Source organism: Rhinatrema bivittatum, chromosome 2 (assembly GCF_901001135.1).
Source record: "Rhinatrema bivittatum chromosome 2, aRhiBiv1.1, whole genome shotgun sequence".
NCBI lineage: Eukaryota > Metazoa > Chordata > Amphibia > Gymnophiona > Rhinatrematidae > Rhinatrema > Rhinatrema bivittatum.
This window is the reverse complement of record NC_042616.1, coordinates 760,946,314-760,965,788: the sequence shown is the minus strand read 5'-3', so window position 1 is coordinate 760,965,788 and position 19,475 is coordinate 760,946,314. Positions and strand designations below refer to the sequence as shown.

General features: G+C 44.4%; 1 protein-coding gene across 2 annotated transcripts in view; it reads right to left on the bottom strand.

The window, feature by feature from the left end:
* TBC1D31 (TBC1 domain family member 31) overlaps positions 1 to 19,475 on the bottom strand; it is a 151,838-nt gene that overhangs the window by 95,479 nt on the left and 36,884 nt on the right. For both annotated transcript variants that reach the window (XM_029591966.1, XM_029591967.1), the window contains exons 6-9: positions 18,890 to 19,049; positions 18,427 to 18,627; positions 5,883 to 6,074; positions 129 to 208 (exon numbers count right to left, since the gene is read on the bottom strand). In XM_029591966.1, the coding sequence (XP_029447826.1) occupies positions 129 to 208; positions 5,883 to 6,074; positions 18,427 to 18,627; positions 18,890 to 19,049 (633 nt within the window). The remainder of the gene's footprint in view (positions 1 to 128; positions 209 to 5,882; positions 6,075 to 18,426; positions 18,628 to 18,889; positions 19,050 to 19,475) is intronic.

The following is a 19,475-nucleotide window of genomic DNA, read 5'->3' as shown; positions in this document are numbered from 1 at the left end:
ATTTAACAAAATCCAAGTAGTTCTATATTCTCTCATCTCTGTGTAAGCCAAAGGTACAACACATTTGCAGATTTGTATTACTGTTTATTTAAAAACAAACAAAAAAAATCTCTTCTTATTGTGCATACCTGTATTTTGCTGGATATTCTCCAAACCCTAACAACAAAGCTAGCAACCGACTTTTGCTCAGTCCATCTGGTAGCTCATTCTATAAATCAGAAACAAAATTATAATTTAAAAAAAACAAACAAAAGAAAAGAAAACAAATTTGCATGATTTATCTCTACGGACTGACTCCCTACTTCTATCAGTGTTTACATTAATATTTGTTGAAAGAACAGAGACAGGGGAACAGTCAGCTTTATGGCATTCTGGAAACTTTTCCCCATAGGATTCTCTTCTTGCCAATTTAAAAAGGAGGCAGTAGATGAAGAGAGAGAATCCTTGCATCAAAAGGCAGCAAGTCACTAGCACACTTGTTGCAAGACCAAGTCACATTACCAAATGTGGGTGACATGAAAAAAATATATCATAAGAACATAAGACTTGCTATACTGGGTCAGACCAAGGGTCCATCCTGTTTCCAGTAGTGTTCAATCCAAGTCACAAGTACCTGGCAGGACCCTAAAAGATAAGACAGATTCCAAGCTGCTTATCCCAAGAATATCTTAATAATGGTTTAGGGACTTTTCCTCCAGGAACTGGTCCAAACTGTTTTTAAATGCAGCTACACTAATAGCTTTGATCACATCCTCTGGCAACAAATTCCAGAGCTTAATTATATGTTGAGTGAAAAAATATTTTCTGTTATTGTTTTAAATGTATTACCTAGTAACTTCATTCTGTGTCACCTAGTCTTTGGATTTTTCTAAAGAGTAAACAACTGATTAACGTTTACTCGTTCCATTCCACTCATTTTAGAAGTCTCAGCAGTCTCTTCTCCAAGCTGAGAGTCCTAACCTCTTTAACCTTTTCTCAGTGAGGAGTCGTTCCATCCCCTTTATCATTTTGGTCGCCCTTCTCTGTACCTTTTCTAACTCTGCTTTACTTTTTTAATATGTGGTGTCTAGAACTGCACGACGCTCAAAATGAGGTCACACCATGGAGCGATAGAGGCATTATGATATTTTCTGCTTTATTCTCAGTTTCTTTCCTAATAATCCCTAGCATTCTATTTGCTTTCTTGTCTGTTGCTGTACACCGAGCAAACAATTTCACGTGTTATCAAAGATGACACCTAGATTACTTTCCTGAATGGTGACTCCTAATGTGGAACCTTGCATTGTGTAGCTATAATTTGGGTTACTCTTCCCTAAGTGCATCACTTTGTACTTGTCCATATGAAATTTAATTTGCCATTTGCTTGCCCAGTCTCCCAGTTTTGCAAGTTCCTCTTGCAATTTCTCACAATCCTCTTGCGATTTAACAACTTTGATTAGTTCTGTGTCATTGGCAAATGATCACCTCACTTGTTTCCATTTACTGGTTATTTATTAAAAAGCAGTGGTCTCAGAACAGATCCCTGGGGCACTCCATTATTACCCTTTCTCCATTGGGAAAATTTACATTTAACCCTATGCTATGTTTTCTATCTTTTAACTAGTTGGCAGCCCACAATAGGATACTGCCCTATCCCAGGGGTGGGCAAACATTTTTGAGCGGTGACCACATTACAAGTTATTGATCACAATGAGGGCCAGAGGGCGGGGTGGGGTGGGATGGGTGCGAAAGGGCAGGGCTTGGCAGATCCTCAACACAGCATTCAAATCTTCACCACTTGCTCAGGCATTTCAGTATCCAGCAGACTTAAGTGCCATCATTTTTAGCATTCAAAGGAACCCCTTCAATCATGGATCCCAGCCTCTACCCAACAGGTAGGAGGTATTTTCCCAGCTAGCAGACTACCTCATCTCAGTCACAAATGCAAGCCTTAAAAAGTATAAACAGTATGGTGCAGACAAAAAAGTGGACTGGAAACCCTAAAAGCCAGAGTCATATGCAGTGCAATAATATAAAAACAGAAATAGCAATATTCCTCATAAAACAAAATCAAGAAATAGAAATCAATCATAACAGTGAGGAAACCATACTAATAAAAAGCATATTTCAAAACAGATGACACATAGAACATACAATAATTAAGAATATAAAGAAAAAACCCCCTTTAAACATTTTCCCAAAATCAACCAAATATTTAATAGCAGACCTAACACCTAATAATAAAACTAGTAAGGATAAAACAAAATCCTCTCTCCTTCCATACCTGGAGACTTCATTTCCAATCACCCTAAGATTGTAGACTTGGATTAGAAGGGGGAAGGAGAGGTACACAAACTTCCTCTCTCTCATATATGCACAAGTTCATTCACACATACACATTTGTGCACCCTTCTACCCTCTCTTTTTCTCACTCCCCTCTTCTACTTCCTTCCTCCCTTTTCCCTTCTCTCTCACTCACCTTCAGTCATTCACCCATCCCTCTCAGTCACTCAACCCCTCACCCTCTGTCACACACCCCTTCACTTCCACTCACCCTTTTCCCTTGCTTCATTACCCTTTCCCTCTGTCACTGACCTCTCATTCCTACTAATCCCTCAGTCACTCCCTCTCATTCACTCCCTTCATTTTCCTCCCTTCCCATCTCAGTCACTCACTATTACTCACATTCATTCCCTGTATCACTCACCCTCCTACTTAATCTCCTTCCCTCTCAGTCACTCACCCCTCACCCCTTCCCTACTCAATCACTAGACCTCCTCCCACCAACCCACTCACTCATTCCCTTCCCTGACACTCACCACCTCCCTCTCAGTCACTCACCCTTCTCCTTCCCACTCATTCATGTCCCTTCCATTTCACTCACCATCTTTATTACTTTCCTTTCCTTCCCTCTGTCCCTTCCCCTTACTCCTCTCCATAATGGGGCCCTCTCCTCCCTAACGGAGGGGGTGCTGGTGGAAAACCCACCAGTGTGCAGACAACGGGGCTCTCCTCACTGGGGGGGGGGGGGTTTGGTAACCCTACCAGTGCCGATGCATTAGGTCTCTCTTCTCCTCTTCTTTCCCCCGTATAAAAGTGTTGTAATTGGCTCAATCACAACTCTTATACAGGGAAAAAGCAGGCTGGCAGGTGAGCGTCTGCACTGCATGGCAACCGTAATAAAGATATGATTGGTTTGTTATAAGACTTACAAAGAGCCTGCGTGAGCCTTTGCTGATGATGGCAGGACTCAGCAAACATCGCGGGCTGCACCTAATAATAACTTTAAAATGATGGGCTTGACTTGGCCTGTAGGCCATAGTTTGCTCACCCCTGCCCTATCCCATGACATTTGAATTTCCTAAGAAGTCTCTCAAGATGGACTTTGTAATATGCTTGCTGGAAAAACAGATACACTATATCAAGTGGCTCACCTTTATCCAAATGTTAATTTACGCCCGCAAAAAAATGTAGCAAATTGGTGAGGCAAGACTTCCCTTGGCTAAATCAATGTTGATTTGTCCCATTAAACTCTGCCTATCTATATGTTCAGCAATTTTGTTCTTTATGATAGTTTCTACCAATTTTCTTGGCACAGACATCAGACTCACTGATCCGTAGTTTACTGGATCACCCCTTGATCCCTTTTTAAAAACTAATGTTACATTGGCAACCCTCCAACCTTCAGGTACCACATATGATGTGAATGTTAAGATTACAAATTTGAAATAGAAGAGCTGCAATTTCATTTCTCAGTTCTTTCATCACTCTGTGATGTATACCATCTGGTCCAGGTGACTTACTACTCTTTAGTTTGTCAATTTGCCTTAGTACATCTTTGAGGTTCACTGATATTTGTTTCATTTCCTCTGAATCCTCACCATGGCATGAGTATCTCTCTTACATCTTCCTTAGTGAATACTGATACAAAAAAATTAATTTAGTCTCTCTGCTATGGCTTTGTTATCCCTAAGTGCCCCTTTTATGCCTTGATCATCTAATGGTCCAGCTGACTCCCTTCGCAGGCTTTTTACCTTAATATACCTGAAAAAGGTTTTATTAAGCTTTTTTGCTTCTACAGCAAACTTCTTTTCAAATTCTCTCTGTCTTCCTTATCAATGCTTTGCATCTAACTTGCCAGTGCTTATGCTATTTCCTGTTTTCTTCATTCGGATCCCTTTTCCATTTCTTGAAAGATGTCCTTTTAGCTATTATAGCCTCCATTACCTCATCTTTTAACCATGTCGTTAGTCATTTAGACTTCCTTCCACCTTTTCTAATGGATGGAATACATCTGGTCCGGGCTTCCAAGATGGTATTTTTAACAATGTCCATACCTGATCTAAACCTTTGCGTTTTTAACAAACCATTTTCCTCATGTTATCATAGTCACCTTTTTGAAAGACAAATGCTGTCGCAGTAGATTTCTTCAGTGTCCTCCTTCCAGTTATGAAGTCAAATTTGATCATGTTGTGTTCACTATTGCCAAGTGGCTCCAACACTGTTACCTCTCATACCAAATTCTGTGTTCTACCAAGGACTAGATCTAAAATAGTTTTCCCCTCTTGTTGGTTCTTGTAACAGTTGCTCTATGAAGCAGTCATTTCATCTAGCTGACAAATTTTGAAGAGTGCTATTTCTAATTCTCAACAGTTATTTGTGCTATCATCAACTCATATGCGAGACCCTCTTACAACAATAAAAGGAATTCACGTGGAAATCAAAGACATCATCTGACTGACTCATTATGGGACCTGTGTACTAACTTGTGTTAAAAGTGGCAGGACATCTGCATTTTAACACTGTTATGTCCTAAGTTAAAGGCATGGACAACATGGCCATGGTAAAATGGCTGTGAGAATGCAAGTATAACCATTTTAATGCAGCTGTGATTTGCGTGTCATTGTGCGCAAGACCTCTCCCAACTATGCAGACCACAATAACCTGTGCCTGCCAATCCCCCCCCCCCTTTTGTTAGCAACCACAAACCCACACCTTCTAATCTCCATAATCAACCCCCCCTTCAGATTCCTCTATCTCCCAATGGCAATTCCAATCAGCCCCCCCCCCCCCCCAATCCCAAGCTCAACCATCATCCTTCCTGAGGTCAGCAGGAAAGCTTCTTACGTGCCTCTTTTCCCAACATCTGAATGGTTTCACTGTTAGAATTGCATATGTTATGGAGCTATCTGAGGCAACATAAGTTTCAAACCGAGAAGTAATTCAGTAAATCAGGAGGTGGAGCAGCCAGCAGCTAGGCAGCTCTCTTTCTGTGAGCTGCAAGGTAGTTGGAAAGAACCCCCGGACTGGGTTGTCACGAGAATGTCTGTAACTGCCTTAGGGGCTGAGGACGTATATCAGAAGGTAGGGGTTATGGCTACGGCATTGGCACCATCAGCGCTGGGGGTACGGTTAAGGCACTGGGCACCATCCTGGGATCAGAATGGTGCCAGAAGTTAAATCTGCCATGGTAACAAGGCTGTGGTAAATTTAGTTCCTGTTACCACAGCTTAATAAATAAGCTAGTGACTCATGAGCTCATTATCCTGCTACTTACATATCTAGGACAGGCGGCCTCAGTAAATTATATCGCGACCATGTTAATACTATAAAACATGCCATTAGCTCTGTATTGGGATTCGTACATAGCTTGCATTTTAGCACACATGTTAAACACAGTGCAGCTTAGTACATGGGTCCTCTTTATCAGAATGAATTAGCCCTCAAAATATAAGGCCAAACTGGGCCATGAAAGATACAGTTCATATTTACATTATGCTGTCAGTGCTGCCCAACAAACTCCCCTCCTCAAGGAGTGGAGAAGTGAAGTTTAAGTACTGGCAGAAGTCACACAGGATGGCAGTTAGCTTGCATTGCCCACTGATTACACAGACCACTCTTACCTCTTTATCTTCCAATGCAGCGTCCATGTCTGGTTTTAGCACTCTAGACTGAATGCTGGCTCCTCTTGATTTCCAAGTTCTCTGTGCCCTTCCAGATGCCTCGCTGACCTTCAGTTTAGTTACGCCCGACTGATCAATAGAATGTTTGCCTTTAGAAAAGCCATTAACCATTTTAACCAGAGGCAAGGGTGGCTGAAATTCAACAGTTAAACAATATTTAATCGGAGAGAGAATGCCGTTTATATAAACCTAGATTGCTATATCGATTATAGCATAATAGATACAATGCCATTTTCCTTGCCAGTTAAAATAAAATTGTATATGTTAACTAGAAAGTACAATAAGTTCATACACAACTACACACAGATTAAAACCACTGATTCCACCAACTCTAATTTTTCTATAACACAGAAACACATTTTAAGACTATCTGATTGAGTTTCTAGTTCTCTTTACCACAAAATACTATTTCTAAATTAGATGAGACTAGGAAATAGACTGAAAAATAAAAGCATACCCTGACCATGTTGCTAGTGAAATTATAGAATGTCATTACTTTCTGAGCTGCATACTTGGGGTTTTTTGGCTTGATAGCTTCCTCTTACTTTGATTTCCAGCTTATCAGCAACTTGCCTCTAGCCGATCATGTGCAGTTTCTTCCAGTTTCTACAACAGACTGCAATTATTTAAGTTACAAACAGGCCGATACAGTAAAATTTGTGGGAGAGCACCTGCTCTCCCGGCGCACGCACAGGCCAGTGTTCTGTGCGCGCGATTCACTAAACTAAAATATTTAAATTAGGGCTAGGGACACTAGCGTATCCCTAGCATCTCTTTTTGGACAGGAGCGGCGGCTGTCAGCGAGTTTGACAGCTGATGCTCAATTTTGCCGGCATTGGTTCTTGAGTCCGCTGACAGCCACAGGTTCGGAAACTGGACGCCGGCAAAATTGAGCGTCCGGTTTTCAACCTGCGAGCCACGGACCGATTTCAAATTTTTTTTTTTAATTTTTTTTTTTTTAAACTTTCAGGACCTCCGACTTAATATCGCCATGATATTAAGTCGGAGGGTGCACAGAAAAGCAGTTTTTACTGCTTTTCTGTGCACGTTCCCGGTGCCGGCAGACATTAGCTCCTACCTTTGGGTAGGCGCTAATTTCTGAAAGTAAAATGTGCGGCTTGGCTGCACATTTTACTTTCTGTATCGTGCGGGAATGACTAATAGGGCCATCAACATGCATTTGCACTATTACCCCTTACTGAATAAGGGGTAAAGCTAGCGCGTCCAAAATGCACATCCAAATGCAGGTTAACAGTGCGCTCCACCGGAGCGCACTGTTAACCTGGTTGCCCAAACCTTTTTTGAACGCAGCTACACTAATGTACTAACCACAGTACAGTGCACTCCACCGGAGCGCACTGTACTGTATCGGCCTATTAGAGAGGACATTAGTCCATCCATTACTAACACTGTCAACATGCCACTTACCGAAGGACCTATACCATCTGCACTAAAAGGTAACATCTGCTCATCCACTCTTAAAAAAAATAAAAAAGTTTGGACCCTCAAATCTTTGCAAAGTACTGGCCTATATCTTCATTTCCCTTTCTTGCTAAGGTAGTTGAAGTCGCAGTGCTACAACAACTATTTGACTTCATTAATGAACATTCTGTTTTCGATCCTCATGAGTTCAGATTTCGACAACAATACAAAACAGAGAGCCTACTTCTCTCTAGTTCTGATATCATCTACCATGTTTTTGATCATGTTACTGATTATATCATGGTACTGCTGCCTTCAACACAATCACAAAATCATGATTTCACGATTAGCTGATATCAGTATAGGGAATTTGCCATCACAAGAGTGGAGTAGTAGCCTAAGTGGTTAGAGAAGTGGGCTGCAAATCAAGAAAATCAGTTTCAAATTCGCTGCCATATCTTGTAACCTTAGGTAAGCCATTGCCTCAGGTACAAACCTAGATTGAAAACCCTCTGGTGATAGGGAAATACCTATTGTACCTGAAGGTAATCTGCTCTGAAGTGTCTGAAAGGCAGAATATAAATCAAATAAATATATAAAATAATAAATACCCCAGTTGTTCCATTATGGGAAGACTGATGCCTTGATGTTACAGATGTGCTGCTACCACTGCTAGGCATTTGGTAAATATCCTCACTGCTGCCGACATGCTGAAGGGAAGCACTCTGTATTAATAGTGGGAGGAGTGTAGGTAATGCAAGTGGATTGGATGGATGGAGTATGAACATAAGCATCCTTCAGATCTAGAGAGTGCATCCACTCTTTCTAGATGGGGAGAATTGTGTAGAAAGAGCTCATTTGAATTTCTCTCGGAGTATATGCTTGTTCGGGCATTTTAAATCTACAATGGGTTTCAAACCCCCGCATTTTTGGGGATAAGAAATTAACAGGGAGTAGATCTCCTGGCAATGGTGAGACTGAGGAACAAGTTCCACCGCCCTCTTTTTGAGGAGAGACTCCACTTTCAGGCAGAGTTGCATTGAGCAAGACAGATTCAGACTGAAGGCTGAGCAATGAGGCAGTATTGGAAGTCAGTGGTATCCAGACTCCACATTCTTGAGAACCATTCCTTGAGCCATGAGTCCTTCAGGAAGTGCTGGATCCTCCGTCCTATGGGAGAGGATTGATGCTGGGTTCAGTGTGTGGTCAAAAACTTGGTTCATACTTGAGCAGAACTTGCTGAGCCACTTTTTCATGCTGTCTAATGTGTGCTGGAAGCTGCTGCTGTTATGGAAGTAAAGGCTGCATCTGGTATCTTTGAAATTGCAGGAAGGAGTGTCTCTGCAAATACCACCTTTTAAAAAAAAAAAGAGTAGTAAGAGTCTTGTAGAAAGTTGTTGTTCTGATCCCATCGACAGGGACTAGACTGTCACATGTTGCTCCTTTATTTGATCAACTGTTTCTCTGAACTTTTCACTGAAATGGTGATCACCTTGGCATGGGATGTCTGCCAACTTGTCATGGACATTGTCACGGAGGCTACTAGCTTTCAACCAAGCCATACAGTGAGCTCTGATGGACACTGTCGAGGTTCGTGCTGTGAAGTTGAACACTTGTAAATGACGTGAATAAGATGACGTATACATTCTTCAGCATCTAGGAGTTGAAGAGGGTACATGACTTTTCCTTCGCCAAGTGGGAAGAACATAAGAATATAAGAAATTGACATGCTGGGTCAGACCAAGGGTCCATCAAGCCCAGCATCCTGTTTCCAACAGAGGCCAAACCAGGCCACAAGAACCTGCCAATTACCCAAACCCCAAGAAGATCCCATGCCACTGATGCAATTAATAGCAGTGGCTATTCCACAAGTAAACTTGATTAATAGCAGTTAATGGTCTTCTCCTCCAAGAACTTATCCAAACCTTTTTTGAACCCAGCTACACTAATGTACTAACCACATCCTCTGGCAACAAATTCCAGAGCTTAATTGTGCATTGAGTGAAAAAGAATTTTCTCCGGTTAGTCTTAAATGTGCTACTTGCTAACTTCATGGAATGCCCCTTAGTCCTTCTATTATCCAAAAGTGTAAATAACTGATTCACATCTACTCGTTCAAGACCTCTCATAATCTTAAAGACCTCTATCATATCCCCCCCTCAGCCGTCTCTTCTCCAAGCTGAACAGCCCTAACCTCTTCAGCCTTTCCTCCTAGGGGAGCTGTTCCATCCCCTTTATCATTTTGGTAGCCCTTCTCTGTACCTTCTCCATCGCAACTATATCTTTTTTTTTTTTTTAGATGTGGCGGCCAGAATTGTACACAGTATTCAAGGTGCAGTCTCACCATGGAGCGATACAGAGGCATTATGACATTTTCCGTTTTATTACCCATTCCCTTCCTAATAATTACTAACATTCTGTTTGCTTTTTTGACTGCTGCAGCACCCTGAGCAGATGATTTTAAAGTATTATCCACTATGACGCCTAGATCTTTTTCCTGGGTGGTAATTCCTAATACGGAACCTAACATCGTGTAGCTACAGCAATGGTTATTTTTCCCTATGTGCAACACCTTGCACTTGCCCACATTAAATTTCATCTGCCATTTGGTTGCCCAATCTTCCAGTCTTGCAAGGTCCTCCTGTAATAAATCACAAGCGGATTGTGATACAACTACTCTGAATAATTTTGTATCGTTCGCAAATTTTATAACATCACTCGTCATATTCCTTTCCAGATCATTTATATATACATATTGAAAAGCACCGGTCCAAGAACAGGAAAGGCTTCACTTTCTAAATACAGTCATACAAGTATTGAGCCATATAGATAGGTAGGCAGAAATGTAGCTTTGGAATAGTCTCTTTCCAAAACTGTCCAATAATGTGTTATTCTTTCCTGGCAAAGTATTTAAGTATATAGGAAAATTGGTCCTTACCTGCTACTTTTCGTTCCTGTAATACTACGAATCAGTCCAGTGGGTTGAGTCTCCTTTCCAGCAGATGGAGACAGAGAAAAACTTGAAGGGTATCCTGTATCAGGACAGTGCTCCCCCTGCGTCCCTTCAGTATAAACGTTATCAAAGCAGAAAAATGTAACCTCAACTAGAAATAGGATCAAGCAAGCAAAAATGTTTAACATCCAAATTGTAACTGGAAAATTTGAAGAAATGCAAAGTAATCGCTCATATATTTAGCAGATACTTCCGTTGCCATGTAAATCGGCATATCTTTGAATGAAAAGACTTCGAGCGGTTGTCGAAAAGAGAAGATCAGGCGTCTGGACTGATCTGTGGTACTACAGGAACGAAAATTAGCAGGTAAGGACCAATTTTCCTTCCTCTGTATGTACCCGGTTCAGTCCAGACAGTGGGATGTACCAAAGCTTCCCTAAGTAGGGTGGGACCCAGATAGTCCTGCTCGAAGCACCTGTCTGCTGAAGGAACCAAATACTGGCGCCTGCACATCGAGGCGATAATGACTAGCAAAGTATGAAGAGATTTCCAAGTAGCTGCTCTGCATATCTCTTGTGGGGAGACCGATTGGCTTTCTGCCCAAGAGGTAGCCTGTGACTGGAGTGAATGGGCTTTTAAACCTTCCGGGACCGGCCTGCCCAGACAAATATAAGCCAAAGCAATCGCCTCCTTTAGCCAGCGAACGATAGTAGCCTTTGATGCTTTATTCCCCCTATTGGGTCCGCTCCATAAGATAAAAAGATGATCTGAGACTCGGAACTCGTTCGTGACTTTTAAGTACTGCAGCAGGACACGTTTCACATCAAGGTGCCTTATGTCTCTGCCATGTGTGGCCTCAGTGTCCTCTGGAGAAAAGGCAGGTAGCTCCACTGACTGATTTAAATGAAAGGAGGAAATACAGTCTTGAGTGAGACACCTGAATCAGAAAAGCGAAGGAATGGCTCTCTGCAAGACAAGGTTTGGAGCTTGGACACTCTGGCTGAACAAATAGAGACTAGAAAAACTGTCTCAAGAGAAGTCTTTGAGCATGGCCTGTCTGAAGGGTTCGAAGGGTGCCTAGCATAGGACACGAAGCACCAGATTGAGACTCCATGACGGACAAATAGCCCAGACAGGCGAGTTCAAATGCTTCGCCCCCTTGAGGAACCGAATGACATCCGGGTGGGCCGCCAAAGCGTAACCATCGACCCGCCCTAAAAGGGAACCAAGAGCCGAGACTTGGACCCAAAGAGAATTGAAAGATAAACACTTGGAGAGGCCATTCTGTAGAAAAGAGAGGACATGGGAAACTGGGGTCCGCACACCAAGTCTCAAACACTCTCCAAACCTGGATGTAAGCAATAGAGGTAGAAGTTTTACGCGCGCGCAACAGAGTGGAAATAACCTCCTCCCTATAACCTTTCTTCCTTAGTCTCCGCCGCTCAAAAGCCAGGCTGCTAGACAAAAGCGATCCGCCTGATCAAAAAATACAGGACCTTGCCGTAGAAGGTTTGGGAGGTGACAGAGGCCAAGAGGACCCTCCGTCGCGAGGTTTATTAGATCCGTGAACCATGGTCTTTGGAGCCATTCTGGCGCCACGAGAATGACCGGCCCCTTGTGGAGTTCTATTCTTCTGAGCACCTTCCCCACCAAAGGCCAGGGTGGGAACACGTACAGGAGTATATCGCAAGGCCAGGGTAGCACCAGAGCGTCCACCCTTTCGGAGCTGCGACTGAATAATCTGGGAGCCTTCGCATTCTTCTGAGTGGCCATTAGGTCTAAGTGGGGAGAGCCCCAATTGTGAATGAGAAGAGCCATCACCTCTTCGGACAACTCCCACTTTCCGGGGTCTAGGTGTTGACTTAAGAAATCGGCTTGGACATTCTCCTTCCCTGCAATGTGGGAGGCTGCCAATTGAGCCAAATGCCGTTCTACCCAGGACAACAACTTGCTTGCTTCCAGGGCTACTAGACAACTCCTGGTTCCACCTTGGCGACTGATGTAAGCTACTGTGGTGGCATTGTCGGAGAGAACCCGAACTGCTTTGTGACGGATCAAGGGCAGGAACGTCTTCAGCACCAGGTGAACTGCTCAGGCTTCCAGGTGATTGATGTGCCATTGAGATTGAGCTGGGGACCATTGTCCTTGTACAGACTGAGCCTGGCAAACCGCTCCCCAGCCGGAGAGGCTGGCATCCGTCGTAACAATGATCCACTGAGCGACAGCCACCACTGAAGACTGGAGATGGTAAAGTCCGAGAGTGGTAAAGGCGTCAAACTCCTCCGAGACTAACTTCCAGCGGGATAGTAAAGCTTTCTGTAAAGGACACATGTGTGTGAAGGCCCATGGAACCAAATCTATAGTTGAAGCCATAGAGCCCAGGACCTGCAGGTAGTCCCAGGCTGTGGGCACAGAAAGAGATAACATATGTCGAACTTGAGCCATGAGCTTGTGCGCCCAGCCCTCGGGAATCCCGCGCGTGTGTTGAAGCGTGCTCCTAAGAATTCCAGGACTTGGGAAGGCTTGAGGCTTCTCTTGGAGAAATTAATTACCCAACCGAGAGAACTGAGGAGCGACAAAACTTTGACTGCCACCGTGCAGAGATTCTCTGATTTTGCCCGAATGAGCCAGTCGTCCAGATAAGGATGGACCAGTACTCCCCTCCTGTCGGAGGGAGGCCGCCACCACCACCATTACTTTGGTAAATGTGCGGGGGACAGTGGCTAGGCCAAACGGAAGCATCCGAAACTGGTAATTATGCCCCAGGATTCCAGGCAGATCGGGATATGGAGATAAGCCTCTGTCAAATCCACAGCAGCTAGGAATTTGCCGGTGCGAACCGCCTCTATGACCGACCGCAGGGTTTCCATCTGAAAATGGGGGACCTTGAGCGCTTTGACTCTTTTGAGGTCCAGAATTGGTCGAAAGGAGCTGTCCTTTTTGGAAACCACGAAGTAAATGGAATACTGGCCTAACCCCTGCTCCTCGGGGGGACAGGGACGATGGCTCCGAGTTGCTGCAGCCTGTCGAGAGTTTGGCACACCACAAGCTGCTTCTGAGGGGGTCCGCAAGGAGAGATTAGGTAGTGATCTGGGAGAGACCGAGCAAATTCTAAAGCGTATCCTTGTTCTATTACTTCGAGGACCCACCGATCCAAAGTAATTTTGACCCATTCCTTGTGGTAAAGGGAGAACCGGCCTCCTAAGTTGAGAACGGAGGAATGGGCCGGCCGCATCTCACTGAGAAGACTTTGGAGCGAATCCTTGAGGGTTTCCATCACAGAATGGTCGACGTCCACGAAAGGAATGAGACCACGATTGAGTTCTTGTGGAGGGGTTTCTTTGTGGAGCCCCCCCCCCCTGAGACCTGTTGTACCTGCGCTGCCCCCTGAAACAAAAGCACAAAGGAAAAAAGGATCTGGACGGTTTAGGGCAATCCTCAGGAAGCTTATGTATCTTTTTCTCCCCTAAAGAACTGATAAGCTATTCCCAGGTCCTCCCCGAAGAGGAATTTACCTTTGAAGGGGAGAGTGCCCAACTGCGATTTAGAAGAGAAGTCTGCTGCCCAATTTCGCAGCCAGAGGAGGCACCTAGCTGAGAGAGCTGAAACCATGGATCTGACCAGCACTTTGAGGAGATCGTAGAGGGCATCAGGACCGTATGTAACCGCAGCTTTCAGACGTTCCGCCTCTGCAGACGGGAGGTCCTGGGTGCTGAGTAGTTGTTGAACCCACCCTAAGGCTTGCCCGCTGCATAAGACTGCTACAGATTGTCGCTCGAACGCCTAGCGCCAAGACTTCAAAAATTCTTTTGAGATGCACCTCCAACTTACGATCTTGAAGATCCTTTAAAGCCGTTGCTCCCACCACCGGGATGGTGGTTCTTTTGGTAACCGCGGAAACCGAAGTGTCCACTTTAGGGACCCTGAGCAGCTCTAGGCATTGGTCTGGTAGGGGATACAGCTAGTCCATTGCTCTGCCTACCCATAACCCGGATTCAGGCGATTCCCATTCTCGGAGTAGTAACTGCATTAGCATAGGATGAAATGGAAACGTACGAGGGGGGGCTCTCAGTCCAGCCAGGACAGGGTCCAAGATACTGGAAACCGGGATACTTGCGGTCTCCTCCGGAGGGGCATCTATCCCGAGTTCGGCTAGAACAAAGGGAATGATTGGGTCCAGCTCCTCCTGCTGGAACAAGCTAAAAACCCGTGGGTCATCTCCCTTGACCGGTGGATTTGGATTCAAAAGTATCTGCATCTTGGTCAGAATCTTGAAGCTGAGGTGGAAGGTTAGAAGGATCTGAAGGGTCCGGGACTCCCGGTACGGTCCGAACTCGATTCGTTCCCTGAGAACCAGGGAGTTTGGGTCCCTGTTCTGAAGGCACCCTAGGAATTTTTGCAGGTGGGGGGGTCTGGAGAGGGTTCACCCTGCTGCTGTAAGCTAGCAACATAAGCCTTATGCAATAAAAGCACAAAATCTGTGGTAAAATGCTGAGGGGTTTTCCCTGGCATTGGGTGGGGGGGGGGGGGGGGCACATCATGCTGGGGGTCAGGGACCGCAGCAGAAAGATCCACGGGGTTTAAATCCGGGGGTGAATGCTGAAATACAGAATCCCTTCCCCCCTCAGGCAACGAATCAGCTTCGAGATCTGGGGACAAAATGGCCACTGTTCCCGCGGTTTGCAGGGACGGGGCTGGCCTGGCAGCACGTTTGCCGGCATGAACATGGGTTGCTGACTTCTCCGGCGCCGAAGAGGGCCCCTCTCCACCGGGCAAACAATGTGAACAAACCCCCCCCCCGCGAGAGAGCCGCAAGGCAGGCTCTCCGCATGCCACACAGAAAGGAGATTGTGGCATAGTAACAATGGAGGTGGGGGGGGGGGGGGGGGGGAGGGAGGAACTGCCGCTGAAAAAGGCAAACCCCTGCTGAGCCTGGCTGCGAGCGGGAGAAGATAATAGCCCTGCACTCCGCTCCTTCCCCCGAAGGCTGCTGGCCGCCTTCCTTTCTCTTATGATTTTTTTTTTTTTTTTTTTAAAGGTACAGAGGAATATTAGCTTCTCTGTCAGCAATGGACCCGAGGCATGTCACATCTCAGGGGTCTCAACGGGTGAGGGACTAGACCACCAGCATCACCCCGGAGCCAGGCAATGGGCCACCGGGAAAGGGTCCTAGGCTGAACTAATCAAGAGGAAAACCTCCCTAGGACCAAATAAGAGCAAGGAGACAGGCTTTTGCTTCTTCTGATTAAAAAAAAATAATAATAAATTTTGTTTAACTGCTTGAAATTCTTTTTCTCAAAATATTTGCTTGATCCTTAAAGAATATAGTATGAGGGAAGGAAAGAACTTCCTCAAAGAATGAAATTGCCTAAAAGACTGGGAACCACAGGTTCTGCCACCTTCATCTGCTGGAAATACTGAAGGGATGCAGGGTGAGCACTGTCCTGATATAGGATACCCTTCAAGTTTTTCTCTGTCTCCATCTGCTGGAAAGGAGGCTCAACCCACTGTCTGGACTGATCCGGGTAAATACAGGGAATCTTGTTTTCTGTTGTCTTTTAAGAGTGGATTCTACAACGAATTAATGAGGTAATTAAGCAATCCCGAATCCCAGGGATTTTTGCACTCTATATTTGAGGTCTAATTTCCTTGCAATTAAGAGCGCAGGAAATGGGATTTTCCCTAATTCATGTTTGTAATTCTTAAAAGATGCCTTGGTCAGGTATAGCTGCTGGTTCTGCCAGAGCGTTCAAAATTTGGAGGAGACCAAAGACCTTTACAAGGGGATTTTATCCTTGCGCACACTGACTCCGAGTGCTTTCACCAACTTGTCCAGAAATCTGGCATAGGCAATGTTTTCTGGTGGAGATGAGTATTCTGGAGGCTCTGTTGGGAGGTTGGAGAGGATTCCAATCAACTCTGCTTCAGAGTCTGGAGTGGAAGGGAACACTAATCCTGGATCCAAATGACAAAATATGCATCTGATGTGGGGGGGGTTCATGCCTGGTGTACATCTTCTGATTGGCTGAATTCCGCTGCAAGTGACTGCCATGGGCTAAACCTGGCTGGGATTATGCTGAAGTAGCTGCCTGAATCTCTAACCCATCCCTGTGCACCCTCAAAACAGAATAGGCCCCGAGGCCCTCCCCAGAACCTCCCTGGGTGAGGGCCCAGAAGCTCAATCTGGAGATGAGAGGTGGGTCCAGAAGGCCCTTCTATATTCCCTGCAATAACTAGCCCCCTTTCACTTTGGGCCAGTTAGTGTGGGAATACCTAGGATGCAGAATGCATCAGCATTTGCATGCCTGCCTATTTTTAATAAAGCCATAGTATCACTGCGATTCTGCATCTTATTATTTTGGAGATTGGGTGTTAAATCCAGTATAGTAAAGGCATAACCTTCTGTATACAATGTGTCTTAATACATACACCCCTATGTCTCAATACAAAAGAAGCCCAATGAAATAAGTCTTTTGCTTTTTGTTTTTATTCACACTGCTTGCTTTAAACTGTAACAAACAGATGTAGTATGGTGTGCTGGCCGCAGCGCACAGCTCAACGCGTGGTTGGCGCAGGTTTAGGACACGCAACCATAACCACTGATGCAAAGCGGGGGTTAGCACGTCCAAAACGTGTAATAGTGTTCATCACATGCAAATTCAAGTTGATGAGCGCTATTATGTATTCCGCTCAATGCAGAAAAATAATGTGCGCCCAATCCGCACATTTGTACGCACAGAGCTGGTGTTAATTTCTGAGCAGCCAAAAAAAGTATACAGAAAAGCAGCAAATACTTCCAAGGCTGTTCCTGATTGGTCCTTTTCATGTGACAGTGAAGGGACCAATCGGCAATAAGTGAAGGAGTGAATAAATCAATATTAAATGTCAGTGAAAAGGACCAATTGGAGGTCAGACCTGGGGGGGGGGGGGGGGGGGCGCGGGGGAGAGCTTAGGGCAGCTTAGATATAGGTCTCAGCCCTGTCTCCTAGGCACCCGAGGTGCACATTTCCCCCTAGCGCGTCCTTTTTAGTACAGGACGTTTGAATATAACATTGGGACCCCGGTAGAGGTGGTTGGGCATTTGTTAAGAAAGCGGGCATTCAACGCTTGCTTTCTATGCACCGATACTGCATCGGCCTGTAAGTATATTATAGACATACAATTATTTGTTCATTCTTGAACAACACTTACGCCAACAAGTTTATATTAAAGTGAGACATAGTTAATGCCATCGCTGTTAAACATGGACTGTGCATTAATCTAGAAAAGACTGTTCTTCTGTCTTAGGGCTGACCTTGAACCAAAATATCTTAGGCAAAATATATTTATTTCCATTTAAGTTTTATGGTGGATATCAGCTATTAATCAGAATGCCAACTTCACAAACCCCAGAAAAGCTTTTCTAAGAATGAACAACTGCTTTCAAATAAAAGCTTCTTTTTAGATGCTTATCTGACCTCACCCTTCTCAACAGCCCATAGTCAACATACATAACATGCAAACGTCTCCCAGAAGAACTGTCAGGAAATACATCCAGCTATATGAAAGACACCTGCACCAGAGTCAGTAACCAGGGCAGAAATCATTTCTAGCACATGTTGGAATATACCTTTAAAACATTACATAAAGTCAAGTGAAATAGAAAATACAATTCTGCTGTTGTTGCCTTCCACAATACATAACAGAGCAATTAATGACACGTCTCTCTTAACACCAGTCACAAGAAACGTGTATTTGCATATATGTACTATACAGTTTTCCGCTTTATCATTAGATTTTAAATTCTTTAAACGTCTTCCCTGCAAGTCCACTAAATATCTAGAAGACAGTACCTCATACTCACTACACCTGCTCGCTCTGTACCAGCTCTGTGATCACAAGTGGCATCATGAACTGACCCAATCAGATCCCATTCCCTGTGAGACCATGGTTGCTTATTAGGGTGTCAGCTGCAGGATTCAAAAACTAGTCACCTAGCAGGAATATCTTTGCGTGACACAAGATGAGTTACTTTTTGCCAGATCTACTTCTGAAATATTACAATGTATCCAGGCAGCATAAAGCAATATAATCCAATTCCCCACTTTGGTCATTTTGTTACAATCGTACCTTATTGACTTCTTGGGTTAAAGCCTGGACACTGTATATATTCAGACTGCCATTGTCCATTACAGAAACGATGTAGCGCCCATTTGGACTCACTAATGATGTGGTAATTCCTTCGTCATGGCTGCCAACATCAAAAATTAATTTGCATGTCTGTATATTGATAAACCTCAAGATGCCATCCTGACTTAACACTCCAAGAACCTAAACAGAGTATAAAGAGAGGGAAAATAAACAGACATTCGTGAAAATGCTGTGGGAACCAATTTATAAACCCCAAAAAATCAAATATCACTATGGGGAGAACCTAATAAAATGCACAATAATTTTAATAAATCACAGGGGCTGGAGAGTGAAGGTATTAAAATTCATTTCAGTGCTCTATGGTACAAGGATATACAGATCAGGTTTCACATATATCATTTGTACTTAAGTGTCAGCTGCTGAACAAGTTTATTCAACTAACCTGATTAGAACCACCATCAAAGCTATCAGGAAGGAATTCCAGCTGGCGCACAGTTCGTACTTTGCTAGGCATCTGGATTATTCTTAATAGCTTCCTGGTGTCCAAACACCACACGTGAAGACGACTTGACTTTCCCCCAGCCACCAGGATTCGTCCATCTCTGTACAGAATTCAAAGGAGAAACCTTTACAATGCAGCACTCTCAGAGACATGCGCATCCATTTTAGGGCTACCAGAAGGCTCCAGGCCACTGGCCGAGCTAGCCCTGGTTTTAGGCCATTGTCAGACTGATGCAATATCGGCTTGCGAAAAACAGGTGCTCATAATTGAGCAACCGCTTTTCTAACGCACGCCCCTCCTCCTGTCAATACAGTAGGCAAATGAGCCACTGCGTTAAAAAGGAGGCTCTAGGGGAAATTGTGCCTACCCAGCACCTCCTCGGTATCGGGTGCCCAGGAGAAGTGGCTGTGCAAGCGAGTAAGGAAAATGGACACTCAGTTTTATGGCAAGACTTTTTTTTTTTTTTTTTTAAATGTTACTCCTTTTTCAGTTCCCCCAACTTAACATCGCCAAGACTCTGGGGCTG